General features: G+C 38.4%; 1 protein-coding gene across 1 annotated transcript; it reads right to left on the bottom strand.

Moving 5' to 3' along the window:
* Positions 1-1,000: 1,000 nt before the first annotated feature.
* On the bottom strand, positions 1,001-3,323 carry LOC103496888 (uncharacterized). Its single transcript, XM_051084553.1, has one exon. It carries the CDS (start codon positions 3,143-3,145, stop codon positions 1,172-1,174), a length of 1,974 nt encoding a protein of 657 aa, XP_050940510.1. The 5' UTR covers positions 3,146-3,323; the 3' UTR covers positions 1,001-1,171.
* Between the last annotated feature and the right edge of the window lie 10,334 nt (positions 3,324-13,657).

Here is a 13,657-nt window from a genome sequence, read left to right as displayed (position 1 = left end):
TCGCCCATTAAAACTAGTGTATAGCTTCTCCATCGAAACTAATGATGGCACTGTCATTTTTCATCGTCGGTTAAATCATGTATCTCATCTTGCACTAAATAACCATGAGTCCAAATCCTTGATTGAGAATACCAGCATTTCCATTTTCTTGACTTTGGGTCACTCCCTTATCAGCAAGCTTGAGCCTTCATTCCTTTCTTGCACCTTTCTTTTGCTTGGTAGTTGCCCTTCCTTTGTTTCTCTTGCATCTTTCATTCATGATTGGCTTCAAGATGACTCAACACAATCGAACAGCACAGTAGATGTTGTCTTTTGATTGTCCTTTGTTGCCCATTGTTGATATCCTATCCTAGGGTGATTCATTCCATACTCTTGACATATCCGCCAACAACTTCTCTAATGATGGTATTTTCTGTAATTTTGCTTCCAAGATTTCCATTTTCAAGATCTAAAATTCCCATGATGACAGCTGCGATACTAATTGTAAAAATACTACTTGAGGAAGTTTAATGTTTATAACATTGATCCTAAATATGATAATAAAAGTCTTCTCCACCAGTTCTAGATATCTAAGCCCCTTGCACCAGTTAGTAGTCCTAACCAACCAAAAAGCTAAGCCCCTTGCACCAACAACCCACTATAAATACAAAACAAAAAAGCAGTTAATTTTCATTTTACCCCTTCTAACATAAGTTTGACTATGGAGAGTTTCATAATGCACCTAATAAGATCAAATAGAAACTGAAAACAAACCAGCAGGTCCAGCACCATAGCAATAAAGGTTAAAATTCTAATGTGCATGAGTTGCAGAAATGAATGCTATACACATGCCAATATTATATCAAGGCATTTACCTTGCACAATTCTTTCCAGGCGAGCAGCCGGCATGTTCTTTATATCAATTGGAAATAGAAAAAGCTTAGATAGATGGCCATGGATTTCCTGCAGAAGAATCCTCTTCACTCACAAACTCCACCATATTGGTACTGGAACCGCTGTCTTTATAATATGACAAGGAGAAAAGATTCAAAAATTGTGAATATGAAATTCAGTTCATACAAACAAAAACTCAGTGACCCTTCGGTGGGTTGCAAATCCATTGAGAAAGCATTCTTTCTCAAACAATCGATTTTTTCTGGTAAGATTTATTCCACTATGAATAGGAGTGAAACTAAGAGCTTAACTGATAAGAATCAAACAATCCATTTCTGTAGCATAAATTCCAATCTGAGTCCCCTGAAGCAATCAAGCCACCACCATCCGTGCTAATGGATTCCGCACAAGAACAAGGTACTTGATGAGACCGCATTTCTTTACATTTTCCATATTCTTCGGCTTCCTCGTTAACTAATAATCCCGGAGAACAAAAACTGGTTGAAACTATAGGATCAACCTCAAAGTCAGTAAGTTCGAGAGGAGTCTTAAGGATATCTGACAAGCTAATGCTGCAAGAATCAACATTCTCTTCTTCATCCGACAAGCATCGACAAGTATCGAACTCGTCCATTTCATAGAGACGGCTCATTAACCCTTCCCTCCATGATACTCTCATCTTGGATTCTAATAAATCCTCACAGGAAGAATTGTTATTCCTAAAAGCCTGATCTTCAAGAATCTTTTGAAATTGATGAAGATCCATGGAATTGGATATTGTGGCCAGACAATCAAATTGGAAACTTAAATCTGTTATACTCGTTATTGTATTAGAGCTGTCTCGAGGTAGATTTGAAAACAATTCAGACGCTGAATTCTGATTATGTTTCTCATAACTGTCGGCAGATAACCACGGAGGGAAATCTTTTTTAGCCGAATTTGAGTCTGATTGTGGTGTCTGGATAACATTATCGCTACTTAACGAGTCAACTGAGAATGGAGAATTCTCCCCATTGACTTGGTACCTCTGTTGTCCTCTCGCCTCATTTAAAATAACATTCAAGGAATTACGAGCACATGAGGTTGAGGTATCCTCGCAGGATAATGGTTCCAAGAAACCTTGAAACTCTGGAGGACTGTATACGTCGGGTGGAAGAGCATTGATAGATGATGGCGAAGGAACAGAACGAAGTGCAATTGATTCAGCGAGATGCTTAGGTGGAGTTGAAGCATTTTTAGACTCTTTGTGATCCTCATCCTCCTCATTGCAGGGGGATAAAAGCCAATTCATAGAAGCTTCAATGGGTGAAGGGACCTTTAAAACAACAGAATTGGAAGTGTCCTTTGTGATGCTTCCGTCTTCTTCAAAAATCTGTATAGGCTTTACTTTAGAAATGGACGCAATATTGTCTCCAACAATAAGAAGCCCTCTCGGCCTGCACTTTCTCTTATCAGAGATCCCAGAAACGACATAGCCAGCACCATAGCAAACAGGAGTAACTGCAGGCATAATTGCTGAACCACACTGTAATTCTGGTGATATAGAGGCTTGAACAGGAGGCGTTTTGCTATGATCTGTGTTTGAATTCTCCAGGGCTACAACAATATCAACTGTTGGATCGAAACCAGACCCATTTTCCATTTTACGCATGGGAGTAAAATTGAAATCACTCGGAACTAAATTAAGATCAGAGGGTTCACATTTACCATCATCAACCATCCTGACTACACTATGAGCCCCATGATTCCCCAATTCCTCACCAGAAGATGCCAACATTTTAGATTTGTGGGTACATAACGAAGAGGGTTTCTTCCCAGATGGCCATCTGTACAAACAAGGGGAGTTTTTCTTCAATGGGTCCAACTTTGTGGAGGTAGGTCTCGCAGCCCTGGAGTGGAGTTTAACAGCCGGTTTGGGAGCTTTCTCCTTGAGCGGCTTAGACCTGAGAGGCTTAATGGCGCGAACATTGGAGATAGATTTGGGAGTTTTGGAAGATGGTTTAAGCTTATTAGCAGGGGTTTTAGAAGAAGCAGAGGAATGAGGGAGAAAGAACCTGAGACAGCCTCTGGGGGCTTCGGTGGAGGTGGAAGAAGCGTCACTGCCGATGCTGGAGGTGTTGCAGGCGGTGGGAAAGGAAATGGCATTGAGAACATGGAAGGGGCTGCACTGACCTTGCTCTTGCTGCTGCCGCTGCTGCTGCTTCTTGTCAATGAAGGAAGGCGAAGAGGAAGAAGTTTTGTGGATAGTGGTGGATGGAAATGTAGGGCTCATGGTGAAATGGAAAAGGAATGTGAGATTTGTGGGGAAGAAAGGAAAGAAGTGTAGAAAGGTACTGTAGAGAGTGGAAGTGCAGGCTAAGAATGGAGATGCATATTTTGAAATCAATGGGTGGGAACTTCGAAGAAGAAGAGAGAGAACCGATTAAGATTCACGTTCGGATTTATGCTTTCTTCCATTCAAATTTCAAATATTTACCTCATGTTGTTATTTTATAATTTATATTAGCTTTGCTTACACCAACCCTTTCCTTTCTTCTACTCAAGCTATATAATTTATAATCAGAAATTTATTCTCTTTCATTTGATTAAATTCTACTAAAGTCTATATCCTACATGTCTATTTACGAAGGGTTTATCAAATTATAATGACTAAGGTCATTGATAACTTCTAGAAATACAAACTATTGTTTCTCTTTATTAAAGATAAAGTGGAGCAAACGGTAGAAAACACATCAGATACACTAGAAAATAATGTGCTTTGCTTACTGTGCGTTGATATTTGAATATTATAACCTCCTGGTAGTTGTATTGCAGGATTTGATTAAAAATGTGAACATTTAGGTCAAAGACAATTCTAATAATTATGAATGCATACTTAGGATGTTGTGAAGAAAGGCAAGATGACTATAGTCACCGATAAGAAAAATAGATTAGTTCCTATGTGAACAATGTGGCGAATTTGCATGGACTATCATAGGCTTAACGTGCCACGAAGAAGAACCATTTTCCATTACTTTTTATTGACTAGATGTCAGACTGGCTAGTGGGAAACAAGTTTTGTTGTTTTCTGGATGGGGATTCTAGTTATAACCAAATCACTATTGCATTGAACCATGTTTACATTAAACCACGTTTACATGTTCATATGGAACGTTTGCCTTAAACCATGTTTGCATGTCCATACGGAAGTTCAACACTAGATCACGTTTGCATGTCCATATGGAACATTTGCCTTTCATCCCATACTGTTTAGAATGTGCAACACACTACAGGCATTCCAAAGGCGCATGATGGTTATATTTTTTGACTTCTTAGGAAGATTAGTGAAAAATTTCATGGATGACTTGTTTGTCTTTGGAAGCTCATTTGAAGAATGCATAAACAGCTTGGAAGAAGTGCTAATTAGATGAAAGGAAACAAATTAAATCTAGTGTTAAACTGGGAGAATGGTTACTTTATTGCAACCGAGAGAGTTATGTGCTTGGGCAAAAGATCTCTAATGTTGAATTAAAAGTAGAACCTACAAAGATTAATGTGGTGGGCAAACTGCCACCACCTTTTGATGTAAAGACACTTTGCAATTTTCTGGGACACGTTGGCTTTTATAGAAGATTTCTTAAAGACTTCTCCAAGATCGTCAAACCATTGAGCAACCTATTAAGTGAAAATCAACCATGTGAATTTGATGAAAAATGCAACCAGGTGTTTCATACTTTGAAGGACGCATTAACCACAACACCCATCCTCATCACACTTGATTGATCACAACCTTTCAAATTGATGTTCGGTGCAAGTGACGTTGCAGTAGGAGCAATGCTAGGTTAAAAGAAAGATAAGATGATCCACCTGATATACTACGCAAGCAAAACCTTGAATGAAGCTCAAGAAAATTACACGGCTACTAAGAAGGAATTGCTCATTATAGTATTTGCGATTAAAAGGTATAGGAGCTGCATATTTGATTTCAAAGTCACGGTACACACTGATCATTTTGCAATCAAATATTTGATGACGAAGAATGACGCCAATTCACGATTAATCAGATGGATCCTCTTGCTCCAATATTTGATTTTGGAGATTCTAGATCGCAAAGGTACCAACAAGTGGTGGATTACTTATCGCGTCTAGACAACAAGCCTCTTTAATGTGATATGAAAGTGATGGATACAAGACACACACAACAAAAAAATGGTTTGAGTTTACCCTAGTTGAACTAAGTTAACATGAAACCCTAAACTAAAATCAAACTAGGGTCAATATAATCATACCTTTAAAGCTCCCGTAATCATTCTCCACCCAAACTTGAACCGAACCACCATTAGAGTTGACCTACTATCCTTTGGACTCAGAATCAGGTTGTAGGACTCGATAGATGAAAGAATCGGGAGAGAGAAAGACATGGAAATTAGATTAGGGTTGGAAAATTTTGGTGTTGTGTATTTGTATATTTGTATAAATTAAAATGAGTGGAATTTTCTAGCCCACTTGAAAGAGAGAGAGCTAAAAAGACCAACCCTTCAAATATTTTTAACAAAAAAGTTTAGGGGTGTTTGGCCCATAGGTTTGGAACTAGGGGGTTTGGCATTTAAAGCCAAAACCATGTTTGGACACTTGGAATAAAATTCCTAAGATTAATTAAAAACCAAACTCATGGGTTTGGAATATGTTCTTTTTTTATTTTTATTGAATGCCATATGTTTTAGAAAAAATTTCACTTTAACCTCTTATTATTGATCATTAATGACCGTTGGCCAAAACGTTAACCAACTTCACGATCAATCATGATTGTCTTAACTGTCAACTTCAGAGCAGCATGATTGTTGCCTCTGAATCGTATTGATTGTCAATTATCAATCGTCTTGATCATCAGTGACCAATCATCTTGATCGTTGGTGACCACAATTTTAGATGTTACTATCGTCGAGTAAACATCTTGATTGATGACGATCAATCGCTATCGTTAATTATCGAATGTCATGCCTATTATGTCACACCCCCTCCCGGACTACCTGCTACCTTAGACCGAAAGATGGCGTGAAGCCGAAAAATAACGCTTTTCTGTACTTGTATCTATCGACTCTGCTTAAAACTTTCATGTGATGAACTTGCCAATCTAGTATATAAACTATTATACATGCAACAAAACACAACGGATCCTAGGCTAGTCAAACACAGCTAGTCAAACACATACATGAAGTGTACCTCAAAATTTACTGATTTCACAGGTAAACCTAAAGACACCTTAATCAAAATATAACTAACAAAAATTTACACGACTACAGCTCCTAAAGCTTATACAAACTGTGGAGTATCTATAACATACAAGGGTGTATATACATCACAACACAATAGACTCTATGCCCAACTCAAAACACGTACTAGTAATCGATAACGGAGCTTCAGCAGACGAAGGCAGTTTATCAGGCATCGGAAACTCGATCTCTACCTGGAAAATGGGTAAACCATTTTGGAAAGGGTGAGCTATGAAGCTCAGTGAGTGACTCTGTTTAAAACTATGAATTTAAAGATAAGAGTACGTAAAAACTTTACACATATAAATTTGTTTATACAAGTCGTAAATGTAAACGTGTAGTAGTAAGAATAGCTTCCTTAAATACTCAACATGTCCATCATTGAAATCTAGCAAGGCATATCAAGTATATCGAAGAATTTTAACTAACATGACAAATCTACGTTGTGTAGGGTACACCCAGTACAACAATGTTTACAAGCTCTACAATGTAGTGGGGCCCGCCCAGCACTCACATCGTCTTTGTCGTAGTGGGGCCCGCCCAGCACTCACGACAGCATCGTTGTTACGGAGTACACTCAATGTCAACAACGGAATCTAACCAGTGTGCACACGGTAATCTCTAGCCTCAGGCTCAAGATCTCAGTCATGTAGTTAATGAAAATTTCATAAATCATCTAAAAATATTAAAACATGTCTGCTTATAAATTTTACACAAAGCTCGAACCTTACTCAGCTCTTTCGTGGAAAACTGTAGTTCTTAAAACAAAACTTCTTACTAATTCATGCTTTGCTTAAAACATTGTGGTTTAAATACTTTCCAAACATTTAATATCTACATGCTAGCATAAATTTCTTTAAGAAATCTAGTCTCCAAATGTATACTTGAAAATAGTCATGAAATTCAAATATCTTTCATAGCTTCGTAAGTAAACATTTATCTTATTCAATCATAATAACAGTTATGGATTATATTTCAAAGTTGGTTTTGTCACTCACCGTCTTGGGCTAGATCCTTGGTCTATAAGCTCGTTTTAATTCTTCTCGGTCTGCCAACAACCCAACCGAGTATTAAAACTCTAAGCATTCTAGTTTCCTAAAGATATACATAACATGTCGCACCAAAGATGACGCTCACGAAAACAAAACTTAAGAAATAAAATCCTATTTCAACAATTCTCAGAAATTTCCAGATTTCTAATATAAACTTCAAAGGACTATAACTTTCTCAATACTTAACCAAAATGAGTGTTCTTTATATAAAAATCTTCATTTTGAGATCCTCTAAAACTTACCTGAAGATATGTAAATCTAATTCCTCATGCATAAACTCAGATAACCCTCGAAACAGAACCACTTCTAGAATCGCGCGCACACGACCTCTTTAACTTGTCCCTACAATTTAATTAATTTTTAGTTGTTTTTTGTTCACGATTTCTTCATGAAAGTTAGTAAATTGAATAAGCTTTCCAACCATACCAAATAGAGATTCTAACTCAACTGGTACACTCTGAAATACAAGAAAAACTAGAGACCTCCTGATTTCGAGTGAATACCAACTGCCCTGTTTTCTTCATCAAAAAGCACCCAAGTGAATATCCGAATTTGCTCCAACTTAATGGGCATGATATCTTGGAACAACTAGATTAAGTTTCCAGTGATGACTAAACATCCATCACTGAAAGATAAGAAAAGAAATAGAGCTCTGAATTGGACGAAGAAAAGTATCTTTTACGAACTTCCTTACTAGCCAAGTCTACTAATACGTCATAAATTGGATGTAATGCATATTGAAAATAATGTTTGTGACAACTTGATCGATACATTGTTGAATATTAAAGGCAAAACGAAGGATACTACAAATGGTTGGTTGGATATTCAAGATTTGAAAATAAGAAAGGATTTACACCTGATAGAAATCAGTAACAAATTGGTGAAGCCCCATGCAAGTTACACGTTGACTAGGAACGAGCGAGTTGCATTTTGCAAGTACTTGAAATCAGTTAAGTTTCCCGATAGATTCGTTTCTAATATTTCACGATGTGTGAATGACAAAGATAGGAAAATATCTGGTCTTAAAACCTATGACTGTCACGTTTTGCTTCATCGACTTTTATCAATTGGTGTTCGAGCATACTCACCGAAAAATGTGTATACTGTTGTTACTGAACAATGTAGTTTTTTTCGTGACTTGTGCGCAAGAACGATAAGAGTAAGTGATTTAGATCGATTGCAAACAGATATCATAGTCATACTTTACAAATTGAAAATAATATTTCCACCTGTCTTATTCAGCGTAATGGTACACCTTGTTGTTCACCTACTATATGAAGCAAAAGTCACTATTCGGGTTAATTATAGTTGGATGTATCTCATTAAGGGAAGTTTACACACACTGAAACAGTTTGTCCGAAACAAAGCACATCCCGAAGGGTCTATTACTGAAGCCTATGTGGTTAATGAATCATGTACTGTTTGTTCAAGATATCTAAGTGGGATTGAAACTCGATTTACTTGAGATGATCAAAATGATGATAGCATTTTCGATGACGTTTAAAGTATTCGTACAAAAGGTACAACAATTAGGTGTAATAAGTTCACGATCTCTATCACAAGAAGAGAAACGCCTTGCACATTGGTACATCTTGAACAATGTAGATGAAATTGCATAGTATTGCAAGTACATACTCTTAACTCTATACTCCACTAGCACTTTAAGTTTTTGTTAAGTTATTGTAACGACCCAGCTTTTCGGACTAAGCTGAGGTCACTACTAAATACCAAAACTCGACCACACAACATAAAATTTAAAACGGACCGGTTACGATTCATTAAAAACGTTAGAAACATTACAAAAAAAAATAGTTTCGGGCCCTATTTTAAATCAGTCATAAAAGTCTCAAATAAAAACTCAAGTCATCAGTTCAAAATCACAAACCAATTATTCTGACAAAAATACGTAGCGGAAGCAATAAGAAAACCAGACGCGTCCATATGGCCTTCACGCGTCCTTCCTGCCTCTCGTCGGTCTGCCCCTCGCTCTGCCCTTACCTGAAAAGTTTAAGAAGAGAAAAGGGTGAGTATAAACATACCCAGTACGGGACCCACTACTGGGCCCGTTGGGGAACAACAGTTAACTTCCTATTCAGGGGTACCCTACATAACAGTCTAGTGGTTCCGTAGAACGCACATATCAATCTAGTGCTCCCGAAGGATACACATATCAGTCTAGTGCTCCCGAAGGATGCACATATCAGTCTAGTGCTTCCGAAGGGTACACATATCAGTCTAGTGCTCCCGAAGGATGCACACATCAGTCTAGTGCTCCCGAAGGATGCACACATCAGTCTAGTGCTCTCGAAGGATGCACATATCAGTAAGGCACACTACCCCATAGATGAAGCTAACCGTTACCCCTCAGTCCATACTAAACCGTCTACAACAGTCATACCCCATCAACACTCATATTACAATTTCGCCATAGGCTTTGCCAGTCAGATAGTACAGGTTTAAACAACTACATCCTCAGTTGCCATACGCGTAACCGTAACTTCAAGGTCCATCGACATGCAATTCCAATCTACCACGTAGTCCGTTAACATAACCACACTATACCGGACATCTAGCATCAGGGTCTACTAACAAGAAGCTCCTTATACCCGATAGCGCACAAGTTACAACTAGCGGTCGCTTTTCTCTTACATCAGACAAGAATATAATAACAATGCTTAAAAGTCAAACACACATATATTTATTCGGTACAATTACTAACGTGTAATCCCCTGCGGACTACTACGTTTCCAGCCTCGCTCCGAGGTCCAGTAGTAGGAAAAACCCTTACCTGAAACTTGGTTATGCCCCTCGATCGAGTCCACGCTCAACGGATCCACCTAAACAAAAACACGAAGGTTTTACTCGATGACACTAGTAGAAGTCATTCTAAATGGTCCTAAGCGACATCCGTTGACTTACCCGAGGGAAGGAAAGCTATCTCCAACCAAGCCTGCCGCGGAACACGAAAACTTGAACGTCAACTCCTTAATACCTTCAAGGGATAAAAGGTAGGACCAAATCTTATTTCAAATATTCAAACTCGAATCGGATGCAGCAACATTAGGGAATTCATCAAAACAATCCTTACCGAAAACTCACCGTGACCCGGAGTGGAGGAAGGAAGGCTTAGGTGGCTCGGCTCGGCTTGGCTCACTCTCGGCTCGGCTCGGCTTGGCCTCGGCTCACAGCTTGGCTCGGCTCAACTCGGCTTGGTCCTCGGCTCGGCTCGCGGCTCGCGGCTCGGCTCAACTCGGCCCGGCTCGGCTTAACTCGGCTTGGTTCTCGGCTCGGCTCGCGGCTCGCGGCTCGGCTCAACTCGGCCCGGCTCGGCTTAACTCGGCTTGGTTCTCGGCTCGGCTCGCGGCTCGCGGCTCAACTCGGCTTGGTCGCTACTCGGCTCGGCTCGCGGCTCGTGGCTCGGCTTTCGGCTCGGGTATGGATTGTGACTCGGCTAGCTCGGGTCGGGTCGGGTTTGCAGCGCGAAACGGGGCAACCACGAGCAACGGATCTCCGACGTTCGACGACCGTGAAGAATGGCAGCTTGGAGGCGTTCGACGGCGGGTCCTTGCTTCAACGCGGCGGACGACCGAAGGAGGGGCGCACGCCGGTGATTGCGGACGGACAGTGGCGGCGTTGACGTTTGCTGGGTACGGAGTGAAGATTTGGAAGGGCCGACGGCGAAACCGAACGAAAGCTAAGGTGGAGGTGAGGCGTCGAACGGCAAGGCAAAGAATCTGGCGGAGTTCGGACGACGGTCGGGCTTCCACTGCCGTGGAAAAATGAGGCAATGTGCGGCGGCTGCGGCGTTTCGTGAAGACGAGGGAGAAGAAGACGAAGTCGGGGGGGGGGGGGAAACGCGCGTTAGGGCTTTTTTTTAAAATAAAAAGATTATTTTATATATATATATATATATATTAAATTGAATAATAGTAATAATAATAATATTTAATAATAATAATAATAATAATAATATAATTAATAATAATACTAATTAATACTAATACTAATTAATACTAATGTAATAATAATGTTAAATAATTATAATAATATTAAATAATAGTAATAATAACAATAATAAATAATAATAATAATAATAATAAAGATAATATTAATATTAAATTATATATATAAAGATTATAATAAATATTAATAATAATAATAATATAATTATTTACAAATATTAATTTCGGAATTTCAGAAATAAATCCAAAATTTAAAATTTCCGAAAAATTATATAAAACGGTAAAAGTTTACCTCGAAAATTCGGGGCGTTACAGTTATAGTCGTCACAAAGACTCACAACTATGTACTTTAGGAAACACTTGAGGTTGATACGTTGTCAAGCTCAAAGAGTTGTCGACTTATTCAAAAGACATCAATGGGTATTTTCTGATTGGTTCAGATATCAGGTATGTAGCGTACATGAATTTGAGAATTGGTATAGACTTATTTCAGAATTAGATTAATTAACACAACAATTTTAGGTCATCAAAATGCATGGGAGAGAAAACCTTTCTCATGATTTCTTCTCACTTGCGATAGGACCTGCATTTGATGTTCAATCCAATAGTGGATGCATCATTGGTGGGGTACAATTTCACACAATATAGTGTGATTTTTGATGCACAACACAAAATAGTGGAGTCATGATAATCAATGAAAACAATGGTAGTGGAAGGTTGACAACAATTTCAATGGTGTATTAGATGAAATTCTTTTCGTTCAATATATGATGGGACGTCGTGTTTGGCTATTCAAGTATAGATAGTTTGATAGAGACAAGAACAAAAACCATAGAACACATGTGGAATTAAGGTATAAATCAATCAACACGTCTCGTTTTTTAGTTCCTTGAGGAACCAGTCATTCTCGCAACCCAAGCACAACAAGTCTTTTACATCAAGGACCCAAAAAATGGTGCTAATTGAAAAGTTGTTCAAATGGTAAAAAATAAAAGTATATAGAACGTCCCCGAAGTGGATGATATTGAGGATCAACCACTGAATGTACTGAAAATCGTTATCGAACATCGTGTGCTTGAACACATTGAGGATGACGCCTTGTGCAGACTCGACATTGGTCCTACAATGGTGGAAAGACCGATTGTGTGACATGTCGTTAACGACTTCATAAACGATGATGATGATGAACAATTATTCGTTCAAAGCAAATCAAGTGATAACGAATAATAATGACAAATCACATATTCACATATATTTCATTTTTTTTACATATTTAGTTTCAAATATACTCATTTATTTAATTAATTTTTGTTTACCTTTTCCATAGGTACTATTTCATTCCTAGCGATTTCAATGAGGCTGATTCGCTTTTTGATTTCGACCTCGATGTGTTCAATAACACGGGAGGAATGTCCTCGGTGGGCTATACGTCAGGTTATTCCTGTTACATAAATAATTAATTGCATAAACATGAAGTTCTGCGTTTCTGACGGACGAAATTCATTTCCAGCTGCGAGAATCGAACACGCGATGCAGAAGTAGAGCGCGAGCGATTCTGGACAAAAAAGCTGATGCAAATTTTTGGATAGTTGCAATTAATTAGGAAAGTGCTACTAACTTTGATTTTGCCCATTCTTCCTCCTTTGAGCTTCGTTCTTGATCGTAGCTTGGGGTATAAACAAGTTTAATAATGTCATAGTGTTCTCAGAATAAAACAGTCAAAACTTCCATTGGAGCTACACCCAAACTGATCGGTACGCCAATATTCGTGAATGATTTTGCTTAAAATCAAAATAAAGAGAAAGAAGATGGAGATAATTTTTCGTGAGATGTATCTTCTTATTGTTGGAATTTATGTCCTAAAACTCGTAGTTTGTAATCATATTCTAGTCAATAAAGTCGTTATTGAGAAATTGAATACTATAATCTTAAATCCAATAAACTAAGATCCCAAGGCTATTTTGAGTAAACTTGAACTTTAAATAGAGACATAAACATGGATTAAGTTCGAGTAAATAGCCCAAATAGTCTATAGTATATGAATAAAGGTTGGGCATCTTATTTAGAGATACTATGATATGGCCCACTTTGTAGTTAGTACAAACGAGGTAATCCTAAATCGTTCACGTAGAGACATGAAAGTGGGGGCATCCTATGTAAAGGATTTACATAAGACAGAACCATGAAATAGTCACTTTTACGTTATAACGTCGTTTACTGTTCAAAATTGACTATCTCGATTATTGATGACCTAGGTAACTTAATCTTAATCATAAGTTAACTGTGAACTCTTATTCACACAAGATTATCCTTAGATCTGCATAGGTGAGGGAAACTCATTAGCGTTGGTCCAATAAGCCTCCCATTTTAGGGGTAAGATCTGGTGGATAGTTGGGAACATAGGGTGCAAAGGATTAGTAGATAGGTTGTTCTCTTAAGGACTGAATCCAAGTCTTGAACCAAGGGGCCCCACCCTCTCATTGGCTCGATAGGGATTCGGTTTATAGGTTGTACCTTA

Source organism: Cucumis melo, chromosome 5, assembly GCF_025177605.1.
Source record: "Cucumis melo cultivar AY chromosome 5, USDA_Cmelo_AY_1.0, whole genome shotgun sequence".
Lineage (NCBI taxonomy): Eukaryota > Viridiplantae > Streptophyta > Magnoliopsida > Cucurbitales > Cucurbitaceae > Cucumis > Cucumis melo.
This window is presented reverse-complemented; position numbering and strand designations above follow the sequence as displayed.

Coding starts and splice junctions, on each gene's coding strand:
- LOC103496888 (XM_051084553.1), bottom strand. CDS start 3,145: ATGAGCCCTACATTTCCATCCACCACTATCCACAAAACTTCTTCCTCT.